The sequence below is a fragment of the Carcharodon carcharias genome, chromosome 23 (genome assembly GCF_017639515.1).
Source record: "Carcharodon carcharias isolate sCarCar2 chromosome 23, sCarCar2.pri, whole genome shotgun sequence".
NCBI classification, from domain to species: domain Eukaryota; kingdom Metazoa; phylum Chordata; class Chondrichthyes; order Lamniformes; family Lamnidae; genus Carcharodon; species Carcharodon carcharias.
In genome coordinates, this window is record NC_054489.1 from 39,153,955 (window position 1) to 39,171,328 (window position 17,374).

Consider the following 17,374-nt stretch of genomic DNA (forward strand, 5'->3'; position numbering starts at 1 on the left):
GCTGCATTCACTGCAATAGTTCACACTGCCTTTAAACTAGGAATATAAAATCAACCAGGACCTTCTACTTCTCATCACTCTCCGGTGACCCCTGTTGAAAAGGCAGCCGACAGGGATTCCAGTTAAGGGAAGGGAATCAAAGCGAGCTGTGGCACCCACCATAGCCAAACAGCCTATTGATATTCAGGGCCTTGAGATACATGAAAAATAACTGCTTAAGTGAGGGTATTGCAGGCTGCTGGCATGTGTCAACTGCGACCAACATAATTCGCAGCTCTATTAGAGGTAGAGCAGTAAGTGTAGGAGTGAGTATTTATTTGAAACCAATGACCCTACATTAGTGCAACAATAACAAAGAGATGCACATTCTGTGGTAATATTACTGTGGCCTAGTATAGCACACAGTGAGACCAATTCCTGCCTCTACATGGTTTCCATGTAGCTATGTATTTCCAATGTTCGATTTTCAAAGATTCACAACCCAACTATGCTCCATTTGGAGTGAATGCAGGTCTGTAATGAAATACAGATCCAAGCTGACCACAGAATAATGAGCAGAACATGTGGGCACATTTAAGTGCAAAATATGGGCTTGAACTTTGAAATCTCACTATTAATTGATGAAATCCCTCTCTAGTGTCACCAGGGGTAGAGGGATATCCTGTACATTGCTTCTCTATGCTATTAACATGTTTGTCTATCCCATAGATAATGGGTCAAATTGCCACTATTCAGCCAAGCCAACCAATCTTCTGCAGTAATGGGGGAGTGGAATGCACTGCACTGTGAATGTTCACTAGATCAACTAGACCTTCATTTTCCCACCAGAAGGTTACCTCAACCATTAAGCTCCCATATCCTGGATGTTGAGATGCTGAAAGCTGACAGGAGATGCAGCTAGTTGGGAAGTATGTTGGTTAACCACAGCATCAGGAATCATCATCTGACCAATGACCAGTGAAAACAAATGAGCTGTTTTCATTACTTTGCTCCACACAATATGTAAATAGTGCCCCGATGACATCTCATGGAATGGCAAATATTGATTGGCCTAAAGATTTTTTGCAGATGTGGATTGGCTGTGATTGTCATGAGGATGTTAAAGTAGTGCAGAGTTGTCACAAACAATTTAACCCCAAGGAATTGGGGGGTACACAAAGCAAGTCCAGTCAAATCCACAGTATTTAAGATTTGCTCTCATCAAAGATCTGCAAACAATTATATGGCACAAGAGGAGGCATTTGGCCCATCACGTCAATGTTAACTCTTTCAAAGAGCTATTCTATTAGCACCACTCCCCTATCTTTTCCCACAGCCATGTAAATTTTTTGCTTTAATATTTATCCATTTTCCTTCTGAAAGTTCCAAATGAATCTGCTTTCACCACCTCATACAGAAATAAATAGAAAATATACACGCACCCGTTACTACCTCACATACTTGGCAATGGCATAGTGAATCCTGACCTACTGAACATTATAATCAGAGAGGTAGTTCACTTCCTATGATTGACCTCAGTGCTCCAAGATAAAAAGTGAGGGGGGGGAGAAGGCATCAGCCATGGATCCTGATCCTGATTTCCATCCAGTTACTCCCATTGCAAAGTCCATGCTCTAGCACCAACCAGAAAGCAGGCTATACTAGATCTGGGAATGTGCAATGAGACAGGATTAATTAATTACTTCATAGTGAAGGTGCCCCTAGGTAGCAGTGATCATAAGATGATTGTATTTCACAATCAATTTGAGGAAGAGAGGAGTGGATCTAAGACTAGTGTTTTAAACTTAAATAAAGGTAATCAGGAGGCCATGATGACAGAACTGGCTGAAGTGAACTGGGAAATTAGGTTAAGGGACAGGTCAGTAGAGATGCAATGGCAGACATTCAAGGAGATATTTCAGAATACTCAGAAAAGATACATGCCTGTGAGAAAGAAAGAGCCTAAGGGCAGGATGCACTATCCATGGCTAACTAAGAAAGTTAAAGATAGTATCAAATTGAAAGAAAAAACATATAATTCCACAAAATGAGCGACAGGACAAAAGGTAAAGAAGAGCAAGGGATGACCAAATATTATTAAGGGAAGAGAAATTAGAGTCTGAGAGAAAACTAGCTAGAAATATAAAAACAGATAGGAAGAGTTTCTACAGGTGTTTAAAAAAGAAACAAGTAAAGTGAGCATTGATCTTCTAGAGAGTGAATCTGGGAAATTAATAATGAAAATAAGGAAACGCCAGATGAATTGAACAGATATTTTGCATCTACCTCCACTGTATAAGTTACAAATAACATCCCAGAAAAACTTGTGAATCATGAGATGAAAAGGAACTTCAAACAATTACAATTACCAAGGGAAGGATAATAAGAAAGTTACTAGAAATAAAAGTTGATAAATCCCCAGATCCTGCTGGACTTCATCCTAGAATCTTAAAAGAAGTGGCTGCTGAGATAGTAGGTGTACTTGTTTTAATTTTCCAAAGTTCCCTAGATTCTGGAAAGGACCTTTCCACAATCACTTCAGATTGAAAAATAGTGAATGAGGCTCCTCTATTCAAGGAAGGAGGGCAACAGAAAGCAGGAAACTACAGGCCAGTTAGCTTAACATCTGTAGTTTAACATCTGTCATAGGGAAATTTCTGTAATCTATTATTAAGGAGGTTATAACGGGGCATGTAAAAATCTCAATGCAAACAGGCAGAGTCAACATGGTTTTGTGAAAGGGATATTTCATGTTTGGCTAATCCATTGTAGTTCTTTGAGGAAGTAGCAAGCAATATGGGTAAAAGGGAACCTGTGCATGTGCGATACTCAGATTTCTAGAAGACATTTGGCAAGGTGCCATATGAAAGGTTACCATGGAAAATAAGAACACATGATGAAGGAGGTAACATATCAGCATGTATAGAGGATTGGTTAGCTAACAGGAAACAGAGCAGACATAAATGGATCTTCTTCAGGTTGGCAGGATGTAATGAGTGGAGTGTCAGTGAACAGTGCTGGGGCCTCAACTATTTACTATTTATATTTGAGTCACTTGAATGAAGTGACTGAATGTATGGTTGCTAAATTTGCTGATGACACAAAGATTGTGAAGGGTTGTGAAGAGGACATAAGAAGTCTATGAAGGGACATAAATAGGTTAAGTGAGTGGGCAAAACCTTTGCAGACGGAGTATAATGTGGGAAATGTGAACTTGTCCACTTTGGTAGGAACAATAGAAAGGCAGCGTATTATCTAAATGGAGAGAAATTGCAGAACTCTGGGGTACAGAGGGATATGACTGTCCTGGTACGTGAATCACACAAAATTAGTATGCATGTAGATCAAGTGATTAGGAAGGTAAATGGAATGTTGTTGTTTATTGCAAGGGGAATGGAGTATAAAAGCGGGGATGTTTTTCTGCAGTTGCACAGGGTATTGGTGAGACCACATGTGGAGCACCGTGTACAGTTTTGGTCTCCTTATTTAATAAAGGATATAAATGTTTTAAAAACAGTTCAGAGACGGTTCACTCCACTGATCCCTGGGATGGGAGGTTATCTTATGTGGAAAGGCTGGACAGGCTGGCCCTGTATCTATTGGAGTTCAGAAGAATGAGAGGTGATTTTATTGAAACACATAAGATCCTGAGGGGAATTGACAGGGTGGATGCTGAAATGATGTTTCCCCTTGTGGGACACAAACTAGAATGAGGGGACTCAATTTAAAAATAAGGAGTTCCCCATTTAAGATGGAAATGAGGAGAAATCTTTTCTCACAGAGGGTAGTGAGTCTTTGGAACTCTCTCCCCTGGAGAGGCGTGGAGGCAGGGTCATTGTAACGTTTTAAGGCAAAGATAGATAGATTCTTGACTAACAAGGGAGTCAAAGTTATCAGTGATGGGTGAAAAGTGGAGTTGAGGCCACATCACATCAGTCATGATCTTATTAAATGGCGGAGCAGGATTGAGGGGCTGAATGGCCTAAATCGCATTTTCATTTATTCGTATGTTGTGTCACTACCTGATGGTGAGAGAAGGGTCAGCTGCAATACTTGCCACAGTTGAACACTTTTTGGATACTCTCTGTCTTGGCCCACACTTTGAGAAAGGCTACCTGGGCAAGGATACTGGAAAAACGCTATGGGGCAGAATTTTTCCCTTGACGGGCAGGTGCCGTCTGACCTGAAGGGGAGAAAAATAGTGCGGGATGAGGTCGGGCGAGCGTCGCGCGGTATTTCGGTTGTGCCAACAATTTAAGAGGGCTGTTAAGCCCATTAATTAATTAATTAGAATTTCCCTCTGCCCATCCAACCTTATGGTTGGCGGGCGGGCAAAAAGGCCAAGCGGCCTTTGGATTTTTGAGGAAACCTCATCCATGGGCGGGTAAGGTTTCCGATGTTAATTCCAAATAAAGTAAACATTTTTAGAGCTCATTTTCAACACATCCCTGCTCATGCATCAGGGTCACATGAGGGGACATGTTTTCCTTTTATTTTGAAAACTTTATTTTTAATGTGAAAAATCTTCGGCTCCCTGAGGTAGCCCTGTGCCTTCAAGGAGCTTTCACTGAGCGCACTCACGTGCATGCACTGACTTCTGCACCCGGCCCCCTCTCCCCCACAACCCCCACCACCTGGGCAGTCTGAGGTTAGCAGCGCATGTTTCACGCTGAAATCGCGGTCAGGGCCCAATCACGGGTGGCGGTCCGTTGCGCAGTTGTTCCTAGGCCCACTCTCCGTGTCCACCTGACGAGATAAAATTTCTGCCCATGGAATTGCACCCGAGGATAACTCACACCTTCTTCAGGAAAGTGGGCAGGAAAATCCCACGTTAAATGCAGCTCTTCCAAACTGCTGGCAATGTATTTCCATTTCAGAAGCCTAGAGAACTGGCTCAGTTCGAGACAACTGCTCTCTCCCTGATATCCTTGTGCATCTTCACAATGGTCCCAACTATGCTAATCAATTCACCATGTGGAGAATCACAGACATAATTCCGGATTCCAGCTAATTCGTTGATTGAGCCGATTTTTGAATAAATTCTGTTTGCTATAGATGGGTATGAACATGTGACTATCATTTGCATTTTCAAATATTAGTCAAGCAGCTACTAAAGTCCACAGAGCTGCAGCTGCAATAATGATCTGATTTTCAAAATAGTGTGATGAGGAGAATATATTAGTTCCACCAGTGGGCTCGATGGAATTCTGCAGATGGCAAATGCATAAAAGCACCTACTGATTTTCTTTTGCAAAAAGGGAGAGTGTATAAAAAAATGTTATTAAAGAATAATAAAGTTTGCTTTTGACATGATTTTGGGCCGAACGAGGAAACGTGACTCATCCAAGGCCCTGATTTCATGATTCAATCTTTATTATCAGCCTTAGTTGGTTTGATTCGATGGTTCTATATTTTGAATTTCCAGAAGTATTTTCAGGCACAGTTCAATATTAATGTTTTAGCTCCAATTTTCAAATCTTATGTTCTAGTTGATTTTCTATGTTTTTCCTGAAGGTGTTGACATCTTGTTGAGGTATGGTCCCACAGGTTCTAGTTGTGCTCCGACCCAGTTGGCCATTATTGACCTGAAGACCTTGTTGGTAGGATACACCACAGAGGAGCATGCTTAGTGTTCACACCCTTGGACCTTCTGTAGATGTCACTGGGCAATGATCAGGGGTGGAGCTGCAGTTGATTTCCTACTCCCTAAACCTGAGGCCAACTTTCATGTTCCTATTGTAGCATGGGCTGCGAGCAGCAAACAGCACACACCCCAGGGATTATTTTTTCAGATCCGTATGTCTCAGATCCTTAGAGGAGGGCAAACTTAAGCGCAGCTATAGCACTACAGAGTAATTGTTTCTAAAGAGAGAAAAAGCACTTGTAAAGGGGCAATTAGGGAAACAGCCATAATCAAGAGTCCTGAATGCTGCCTCTTAGTAATGAGGATAAAGTTGAGGTTAATGTTGGAACCAATGATATAGAAAGGTTTGGAGTCACAGTTCTGGAAAGTAATTTTCTAGACTTATGGAACACTTCAGAGGAATACGCTCAGCATTACTCCCAGTGCCATGCAGCACTCATCTGCAGCATAGTTAGGACAGGATAATAAAAGCTTAGAGATAAACAGTGTTGCTCAGATTTCAGAAGGGTTGAATGTGGAGTGCTCTGAGAGTCAATGCTCTGTTCTCCCTCTGATGTGTATTTGGGTGTAGGGAGCAGAACATTGAAATTTGCTGGCAAAGCAAACATAAGAGGTTTAGCAAAAGAAGATCTGCACAGGGCTTCTAAAGGACAAAATCAAAAACAAAATGCTGCAGATGCTGGAAATCTGAAATAAGTACAAATAATGCCGGAAAAGGCAGCATCTGTGGAAAGAAATAGAATTAATGGCTTGAATAAAATCGGGGCGGGTGGCCCCACTCCAGCTCGGCCCCTTCCGCAGCCATAACCTGCTGCAGGTGGGCTGATCAAGGGCCAAGTGGGGCTTCAGCCCTTCGCTGGGGAGGAAGTCCCGCCTCCTGGGGCAGCTGACCAATCAGATTGGTTGGCAGCTCCATCAGTCCCGGCAGCACCAAGAGTGCATTAGTGGCAGCTGCCGGGACTGCAAAAAGAGGTGTAAGAAGGCCCAGGGATCCACGGGACCGGCAAGTACGGGATCTTGGGCAGGGACGGGAGGAGAGGTGTTGGGGGGGGTGGGGTGGGGGGCGGTGCAGGGGGTTTGGGTTTAAGACTGCAGGGGCCTAGGAAGAAAGGGGGAGGTCGACGTTAAAGTGGCCATCCCCAGAATCGCAAAGGGTATGCCCCCGAAGATTGAACCCCCCCTCCCCCCCACAGCTCCTTCCCACCATTTGAAGGTTGGATTTAAAAAATCAGGCTGCCCACCCCTGTCCATAATTAGATTTAAGGTAAGGGGCAGGAGGTTTAGAGAGGATTTCAGGAAATATTTTTTCACCCAGAGGGTGTTTGGAATCTGGAACACACTGCCTGAGGGTGTGGTAGAGGCTGGAACCCTCACAACATTGGAATAGATAGGTGCCTGATGGCAGCATGGCCACAATGGGCCGAAGGGCCTGTTTGCTGTATAACTCTATGACAAACATTTTATGATGTGGGCAGCGTATTATCAGGATCAATTGGCTTGATGGCAAGGCCAATTGACCCTTGATTACAGATTTGAATATGATGGGTGGGCTGCCAATTTCGGCATCTATCCACTCCCATATTATGGAGGTGAGCTCGGGGGTGGGTGGTTCTACCCCCCCTGCCAAAAACACACCTGCAGGGGGTATGTAGAATGCAGCCCAATGTTTCAGGTTGAGTGACCTTCCAAGGATGTGGATGTATAGAACATAAGAACAGGAGACCATTCAGTTCCTTGAGCCTTCAGTATCATTCAATTGGACCATGGCTGAACTGTACACCCTCTCTATTTAGTCTCTGCTCCATATCTCACATTACCCTAACCCAGCTAAAATTTATTGATCACAATCTTGGAAGCTTCAATTGTCCCAGCAGCCGCTGCTTTTTGAGGATTACCCAGGGGTTCAATGGTATATTTCCTTGAAAATACAGATGCAGATGAAAAAAACCTTAAAATGCCAACAGTTTTGGCGGCATAAAGTAAAAGAGCAAAGAGAGTAATAAATTTCTACCAACCAATGGTTTGGCCAGTTAGAGTACTGTGTGCACCCCATTTACACAAAGCATGTTGAGAAACACAGCATAAATTCACCAGGATAACATCAAAGATAAGGAAAGACGAGAGAGCAGAAATGGATCAGAGAAGGTTTAATAGCGGTTTAAAAAATACCTCATGAGGGGTTTAGATAGGGTGAATCAAAAAAGACAATTTTTCAGTTTGAGGAATTGTTTACAAATTGCCATGTGACAGTGAGGAGAAAATTCAGGAGAAAGGATTTTAGATGGAAAGTTAGTAGAGCATAGAATGCTTTTCCATAGGGAATAGTTGAGGCAGATAGCAGTGTATCTTATAAGGGAAGAGTTTATGAACAGTTGAAGCAGAAGAAGATATAGAGCTGTGGGAAGACAGCAGAGCAGTTGGATTGGTTTCAGATTAGCAAAGTACATTGGCATGATGGGCTGAATGGCCATGTTCATGCTTTAAACGTCGATGGTTCTATAAACCTCAATGGAGAAAACTACTTGCTCCTTTAGTTAATAACGTGACTCAGCGATGCTGGATTCTTAGACAGCTTTAAAAATTTGACAACAAAAATTTTAAATATGATTTTGAAGAGTTGGAGATTTGTGGAAGTGGCAAAGAAAAGACAACCTTTTAAATCTATCTAAATAGAGACCAAATTTTAAACCGTTGGATGCATAAATTTTTATTTTTCAATTACTGTCTATCCAAAAGTTGCCCAGGCCATATTTACAAAATTTAATTACTGCTCAGTTGATGTAGTAAGAGATTGTAGATAGACAAATGAAATCTGAGTGCTGAAAAATATTCTAGTTACCTGATCGCAGATAAGTTCCCATTTCTTCTCGTTGTCGTACTGGCTCAGCAACTTCACCTTGTCAGGAGGCAGGTTCATACAGTTCTATAGAGAAAGAGGAGATGGGAAATGTTACAATCGTCATTCAGACACTCATGGAAGAAGAGAGCTTTCTATTCAGAACTGCAACACTATAATATGATAGCAGAATAATACAGGCACTGACTATACAATCTTTGCAATGTCCATAGGTGCTTTAGAAGCGTTTACATCTACAGGTACTTTGTAGGGTTTTAGTAGCTGAGGAATGTGATATCTGCAGATATTCTGTACCTGGAAGCACAAGCAATGTGTCCTATTGACCTACTCCTGCTCCTCTTTCTCATGTTTACATCATTTTAGATGATATTGCAAGCATTGTGAATCTCTGGAGGGTTGGGTAGATTTTTGGATACTGAGGGGATTAAGGGACACTGGGTCAGTGGAGGAAGGTGTAATTGAGGTAAATGAACCATGATCCTTTTGAATGGTGGAGTAGCCTTGAGAGGCCAAATGACCTATTCCTGCTCCTATTTATTATGTTATGAATATATCATTTTAAAGAGAGTTATTACTAGCTGGCTAAAATTTCACAGGCTTTGCCGTTTATAATTTCCTAACACAGGAGTGTCCAAACTGCAGCCTGAAGCCCACGAACAGCTAATCCAACCCACAGAGCCCAGCCAACTGGTTCCTAGTTATGCTTAAATTTCTTTTTCACTGGTTTATTTAGTTTGATTTTTGAAAGCCTGAAGTTTTAGGAAAACCTGTTCTTATAATTGTTCAATAAATCTTAAATCAGAACACCAAGATCAGGTCAGTATCAACAACATGAGATGTACACAGGTGTTTCGTTTTTATATGTGAAAGTATGCAAGCATAAAGGCAGCAGCTTATCACTGAGTGCAGCTAGTCACAGAGTGTGAACTTGGCTGAGTAAGGGAATTCGGTGCATTGGAGGAGGATGGGAGCAGGTAAATTATTGGTTGGTGAGTATTTTGCTTATTTATCTTTCAAAACTTGGGTGATTTATTAGTAATTGTAATTTTTTTTAGTATTAGTAAGGTTTACGAGCAGTAGTAGAGCTCATTGGGAATAGAAGGGTTTGTTAGTTATAAATTAATTAAGAAAATAATAAATCAATTAAGACATAATAAAGATGGCAGAGCAGGTAATGTGTTGTGATTGCAGAATGTGAGTTTCCCGGTTACCAGTGTGATCCATGGCAAATGCATCTGTAGTAAGTATCAGCAGCTTGAAGAGTTTTGGCTCAGAGTCATTGAGCTGGAGGCCAAATTGTAAACACTGCAAAGCACCTTAGGGGACAACACCACTAACTCTCACAAACACCCTCACATCTCCATCAGACTCATATCCTCTGGAGCTCATGTCTTCATCCCGCCCATGATTCCGCTCACCACACAAACATTCCAGGCAGTGCCATGCATCTTCTCACATCTTGCTCAAACAGAAAAACATCTGTTTTTATGCAGGAGAAGCTGGCTTATAACAGCAGGGAGAGGTCCCAGACCAGGGGTGGAGTGGCCCACATTAGGGCTCTCACTCACTTTGAGGAGTGTGCCATCGCGCTGGCTGGTGAGGACGTGGACCATTTCTGTGGCGATGGTGAGATCAGTGGCAAAGACCCACATGAGGGTCCTGTATCACAGCATCCCTCTCTCAACGCAACTGTGAGTGCTCTCTCTCCTGCTTTTGACTCTGCTGACACGCACTAATTATCTCTATTTTGGTTCATAGGGAGCTCTGCCAAGCGACTGACACCCTCAGCCAGTCAGTCCCTCAACTCTGTCCAGGTCCTCACCTCCAGCCAAGAGGATACCTCCTCCATTGAAGAGCTGGAAATAAACAGCCTGGAAGAGCCGTCACAGCGCTTACCCACACCCTGCACCAGCGCAGAGACACACGCCTTGGTGGGACCTAGATCTAGAGCAGGCTCAGGTTCACAATCTGCTGTTCACCACACGGACACATGTCCGCAGCAGGAGGATGCAGGTTCGGCTGAGCCCCCTGCCACTCGGATCACTGCTGGGGAAGAGGCATCTGTGACATCTGAGTCAGATGACGAGCCTCTGTATTCAACCTTTGAACTCATCGCGGAGAGTCAGCTGAAGGCGGGGGAACATCACGCAGCGCTGTTGGACGCCCTCAACAGAGTGGGTTGTGAGTCGGAGGAGTGCGTCTGCCTGCTCTCTGATGAAGTGGTGCCCGTATGTGTGCATTTGGAGGTCTCCATGGGAGGGATGGTGGACACCACGGAGGCCCCGGTCCAGCAGAACGTGGAGATACGCGCAGACCTGCAATCCATCGTGGTAGCCATGAGTGAGTTCCTGCAGTGGCGACGCGAGAGGAAATTGGGGCAATTTGACGTCCCTCTAGGTGCTTCTTTCCCTCAAGGAATCAGGTCAGGGCCCAATGCCAACGGGGCCAGAAATTTCCAGCCAAAAAGTTTTTACAAGCACTTAGATAGGAAAAGAGTAACTAAAGCTAGTGTTGATTCTCTCATGAATGAGTCAGAGAAATTGATAATAGAAAACAAGGAAATGGCGGGGCCATTGGACAGATATTTTGTGCCTATCTACTTGTGCCTTAAAAATATTCAAAGACTCTGCTTCCACCACCTTATCAGGAAGAGAATTCCAAAGACTCATGGCCTTCTGAGTGAAAACATTTTACCTCATCTCTGTTTTAAATGGGTGACCCCTTATTTTTAAACAGTAACCCCTAGTCCTAGATTCTCCCACAAGAGGAAACACCCTCTCCACATCCACCCTGTCAAGATCCGTCAGGATCTTATACATTTCAGTCAAGTCACCTCTTACTTTTCTAAACAAGCCTCGTCTGTCCAACCTTTCCTATCCATTCCAGGTATTAGTCTGGTAAGCCTTCTCTGAACTGCTTCCAACGCATTTACATCCTTAAATAAGTTGACCCATACTGTACACAGTACTCAAGATGTGGTCTCACTAGTGCCTTGTACAACTGAAGCATAACCTCCCTACTTTTGTATTCAATTCCCCTAGCAATAAATGAAAACATTCTATTAGCTTTCCTAATTACTTGCTGTATTTGCATACTAGCCTTTTGTGATTTGGGTGAAGGGACCGAATGTAATTTGTCAATGAAACTATGACAGGTAGGAAGCTAAGTTGTCAAGCGGAGGTAGAGAGTCTGCAAAGGATACAGACAGGTTAAGCGAGTGGGCAAAAATTTGGCAGATGGAGTGCACCGTGGGCAAATGTGAACTTGTTCACTTTGGCAGGAAAAATGGAAAAGCGTCATGTTATTTAAATGGAGAGAGATTGCGGAACTTGGTGGTACAGAGGCATCTAGGTGTCCTGTTACATGAGTGGCAATGTTAGTAGGCAGGTACAGCAAATGATTCAGAAGGCAAATGGAATGTTGGTGTTTATTGCAAGGGGAATTGAATATAAAAATAGGGAAGTTTTACTGCAGCTGTACAGGGCATTGGTGAGACCACATCTGGAGTACTGTGTGCAGTTTTGATTTCCTTGTTTGAGAAAGGATATAGAAGCAGTACAGAGAAGTTTTACTCAACTCATTCCTGGGATGGAGGACTTATGCTATGAAGGAAGGTTAAACAGGTTGGGCCTACACCCATTGGAATTTAGAAGAATGAGGTGATCTTATTAAAACAAATAAGTTACTGAGGAACTTAGGGTAAATACTGGGAGGAAGTTTCCACTCGTGGGAAAGACTAGAACTAGAGGATGCAGTTTAAGAATAAGAAGTCTCCCTTTTAAGACTGAAATGAGGAGAATTTTTTTTCTCTCAGAGGGTCGTTAGTGTGTGGAAATCTCTTTCCCAGACAGCATTGGAGGCTGTGCATTCCATCCACCCCTAATAACCTTTCACCCCCTTGCTTACCAAGAATTTAGCCACCTCTGCCTTAAAAATGTTCAAAGACTGTTTCCACCACCTTTTCAGGAAGAGAGTTCTAAAGATTCATGACCCTTTGAGTGAAAACATTTCACCTCATTTATGTTTTAAATGGGCAACCCCTTATTTTTATTTAAGGCAGAGTTAGACAGATTTTTGATAGATAAGGGAGTTAAGGGTTATGGGAAGCAGGAAAGTGGAGTTGGGACCACAAAGTGATCAGGCTCGAAGGCTGAATGTCCTTCTCCTGTTCCTAAATCCTAAGTTCCTGTTGTTATAATGTGCCTTAAAGGGATAGCAACATGCCATCACTAGTAGAAAATGATGCCTTGTGCTCTGGTCACAGGACAAAGTGAAACTGAGGCTGGATCACATGACACACTTTCCTTTTAGTGATGGTAGGCTGCTTACAACACCCATGTTCCTATGAGGTCCTGTGGTATACAACCAAGCAGCTCACAGAGCCAAAAGGCTTGGTTGGATCTGTACTAACTTTGGTTGAGATGAATTGCAATGAAAACGAAATCTCCAATGACTCAGCACGAAGATATATTATAATCAGTAATGAAACCCATATAGATAGTGCAGAGATTACTGAGCAATCAGCACCTCACTCTGACATCTATAGTCATAACAGTCTCGTCCTGTTTGTTGCCAAACAACAGGACTTCCTAATAAAGCAATGTCAATTGTTGATTTCTGAGAAACAGTTAAGGCAGCCTATTTTTTTTACAAAGCTTCTTTTCAAATTGCTTTTGCTAATTAGTGCTTTCTTCACCCCTGAGACTGTTTGAAAATTCTTCAATGAAAATAATCTTAAAACTACTTCTCATCAGCAGTGAGGCCTGTTCTGGGCCCAGAAAATGAAAGGCTACCAAATAAGTATCTGTTCAGCCAGGTTTCATTGCACTAAAAAAAAGTCTCCCCAGTCTAGTAGTCTCATTCATGAGGTCAAAGGATGTAGTCCAGAGAAGGAAGAAGATTGCAATGATGAGAAGAGCAGGGAGGGATCTTTGTGAGTGGACCTGGTAGCTAAGCCTCACTAGGAAATGCCTATTCATTGAGTGCCAAAAGCTAGAAAGCACACACAAAAATGGGATACTTGATCATTGAATAACAATTTTCGCAAATAAATGCTCACTAAAACAAGGGACGAGCGTGATGCAAAATTACACCAACGATGCAGGTTCAATCCCTGTACTGGCTGATAGTTCATAGTGGCCTAACTCCTTGCCTTGCCTCATGCTTGCTGAGTGGTTCCCCCCATGCTACAGATAACCAATTGTCTCCATCTAATGGAAGAGTTGTCTGTGGTCCTTTGTGGACTATTGCAAATATTATTACTAAAATGAGAGAAGTCATTGCCTGAACATTGAGCCTTACAGTATATTAGTGTTGTGTGCTATGGCACTCTAAGCATTTTTTTTATCAATTCTTCGGGTATGGATGTTCCTGGCAAAGTTGATCTTTATTGCTCGTCTCTAGTCGCCCTGAAAAAGTGCTGGTGGCCCTTCTTCTTCAACTCCTCAAATTATTCTTTGATAAAATTGAGCAACTTGTTAGGCTGCTCTGAGTAGTTAAGTGTCAACCATGTTGGTGTGAGATTGGAGTCACATATAGACTGGACCGAGTAAGGATGACTGGTTTCCTCCCATAGAGAACCAAGTGGATGTTATGAAAATCCAACAGCTTAATGGTTACTTTTACAGTTATCAGTGTTTCTTTAAAAAAAATCAAAGTATTTCAGTAACATTTGAGTTACTTGGCTCTGTCTATCCAAGTCTCCTATCCTACAGCTCTTTAACACATGGCATGGACATAGCTGTTTGCACAATATTAATGTCAGTGCTTAGGCACCATCTGCTCTGGATAATTTACAAAGACAAATCAGGATAAGTCTTTAAACATTAGGAATAGGACCATATGGCCGCTCAAGCCTGCTCCGCCATTTGATACATTCAAAGCTGGTCTTCTGCTTCCTCTCGACTTTCCCACTCATTTTCCATATCCCTTGATTCCTTGAGAGATCAAAAATCTATCAATGTCAGACTTGAGTATACTCAATAATGGAACATCCACAACCCTCTTGGGTAGTCAATCCCAAAGATTCACAATCCTCTGAGTGAAGAAATTTCTCCTAGTCTCAGTCTTAAACGATCAATCCCTTATGAGGCTGTGTCCCTTGTCCTGGATTCTCCAGCCAGGGGAAAATCTTTCAGTATCTACCCTGTCAAGCCCCTTGTATGTTTCAATTATATCACCTCTCACTTTTCAATGGTCCAGGGAGTATTAGCCCGGTATACTCAGCCTCTCATTGTAGAACAATCCTCTCATCTCAGGAATCGATCAAGTGAAATTTGGCAGTACCCGCTGCTGTGAAGCATATCGATCCTTAGTTATGGAGCCAAATGTTGTAATGTGCCTTTAAGTGACAGCAGCATGCCATCCCAAGAAGGGAAGAGTATCATGTGATCCAGTCTCAGTTCCACTTTGGCCTGTGAGCAGAGCACAGCACGCACAGCTCTGCTGCTGATGTCTTCAAGCTTTCTATCCATGTACATATCTTATCATGTGCCTAGTCTAAATAAACGAACCCACAATGTGTTTACCCAATCCCTTATGAGTGATTGATGCTTTTATATCATTATTACAATACGACATGGTGTTCAGCGGTGGTCAAGCAGCGTGGCAGCATGATTAAATACAGGTACGACATGGTGAACTGTCTTAGGTTATGCTCCATGGCATGAGATGACCCTCGACGTTTTGGTCAGATTGCAACGAGCAGACGGCTCCCTCGTGGTGTGATTGCAGCCAATGGCCTGTCAGTTCCATTAGTGGGAGAGCGAGTTGAGAGGACCAGCGCCGGGTTAGCTCAGTTGGGAAAGGCGAGTGGCCAGGGTGTGGCCAGTTGGATCGCGAGTGAGGGACAGTCAAACAAAACAAAATAAAACTGTCATACAATCAGGCCAGGCAAGGTTGCAATTATAACAGGTGGCTTTAGGAGCTGCTGAACAATAAATTGAATAAAACAAGGAGGAAGATCAAGAGGGTATTGTCAAAATGTCCACAAAATTCCCCAGTTTGTATTGGGATGCAGCTGACCTCTTTTCTGAATTCAAAATGTTTAAACTGCATGCAGCGCTATGGTTTCTTGATTCAGCTGTGCCTGCACCAGACAGGTAAGCCACAAAAATTTGCCTAGCAATTGGCAATGAAAGTCTACACAGGCTGAACATGTCAGCATTAACAGAAGAAAAGCGAAAAGATCTACAAATGATATGGAGTACATTGGAGGACCAGTTCAGAATGAGGTTCAACTTCCTATTCTCTGACACTCTCCTGGAGTGTAAGTACAATCAATCCTCCTAGGTGTCACAGATGTTCTACATCATGGAGACTAAAGGCCCAGTGATTGTAGGTCTATTAACATGCTGTGACCTCATACTAGTCACAACCCATGGAATTATTTAAACATCACAAGGCAGATCAACCTCAGAAACTACTCCTATCACCTCAGTTCATAACATAACATCGAAATATGCAGAACGTTTCAACAAAGTTGGCAGTTTTATGGGATTTACAAAGTTACCCTTACAGGAGAATGCAAGTACGTCAATTGATCTGGTACATTTCATGCAATCCAAATGCCATCAGCTACAAGTAGAAATGGCAAAATATTCCACACTACAGGAACTGGAAAACCATTATTGAAGAATGCCCAATTCAATACAGCTTCTCCATGAACATGTAAGACCATTTTGACCTTACTGGGACAAGCTAGGAATCTCCAAGGGAGTCTTTTTTAAAGGCAGGCAGGTCATCATACCGAAATCTTTGTGACCTGATATTCTTCAACAACTTCATCACTCACACATGGGCATAGGTCGGATGAGAAGACTCACTAGAGGGCCAGTCTATTGACAGGGTATGAATAATGACATTGAAGTCATTGTCAAGAAGTACGAGGCATGTCATATGCCAAGTCAGCACAAAGAACCATTGATTCCACATGAGGTTCCTTGGTCCAAAGTTGCATCCCACCTCTTTCACGTCCATGTCACTGACTTCACCATTATCGTTGAATACTTTACCAAGTACCTAATTGTTCGACAATTGAATTATACATCAGGCACAACTGTTACACACACACTCTAAGTACTGTTTTCAGTGTGTTTGGTATGCCCAGAGAGATTGTTATGGATAACGATCCACAATTTATTGGTGAACCATTTCAGGCTATGTGTGACAAGTGGAACATCTATCACACTACTTCTTCACATTACCCAAGATCTAATGGCCTAGCTGAATGAACAATTTGAATGATGAAATCGCTAATTCTCAAAACTAGACAGACCAAGCAAGATTTACACGTTGCATTGTTACATCTGAGAGCAACACCTTTAAGTACAACTATTCCATCAGTGCAGACTTCATGTTTGGCAGACCAGTGTGTACCAATTTACCTACACTTATCCATTCTACTCTCTCAGAAACTAGGGAGCAACTTTTAAACCAACTGGAGAAGATGACCAATGTTCACGATAAAAATGCAGGTACAGAACCGGCAGGTTTACAGTTGGGACAACAAGTTTGCACCCAGGATCCCACAGAAGGTACACGGCAACCAGCCAAAGTGAAAAAGATTTGTTTGGAAGCAAGGTCCTATGAAGTCATTAAGCTCAAAGGTGTAACTGAGGACAAGTCAGATCCATTCCAGCTCCTCAACCACCGTACAGTCCGATTGCATCGAGAACTAGATTCCAAATGCAACCAAGAACAACATCCAAGAATGGCGATCACACAGAATCCTGTGAGCAATTAAAGGAACCTCCAGACAAGGTTACCATTAAAGATCAGTGTGTACCAGCAGATTACCTCTATGCTTTAGAGACTCATAGATTCCTCAGTTCCATATACTCATGTAATGGCAACTAAACATGAACAGGTATTGTAAATAGTTATACTTCTTTGGA

The 17,374-nt window shown here is 42.6% G+C and overlaps 1 protein-coding gene across 2 annotated transcripts in view; it reads right to left on the reverse strand.

The window, feature by feature from the left end:
* Positions 1-17,374, reverse strand: part of fmnl1a (formin-like 1a) — a 283,407-nt gene that overhangs the window by 170,388 nt on the left and 95,645 nt on the right. For both annotated transcript variants that reach the window (XM_041173399.1, XM_041173400.1), the window contains one exon: positions 8,463-8,546. In XM_041173399.1, the coding sequence (XP_041029333.1) occupies positions 8,463-8,546 (84 nt within the window). The remainder of the gene's footprint in view (positions 1-8,462; positions 8,547-17,374) is intronic.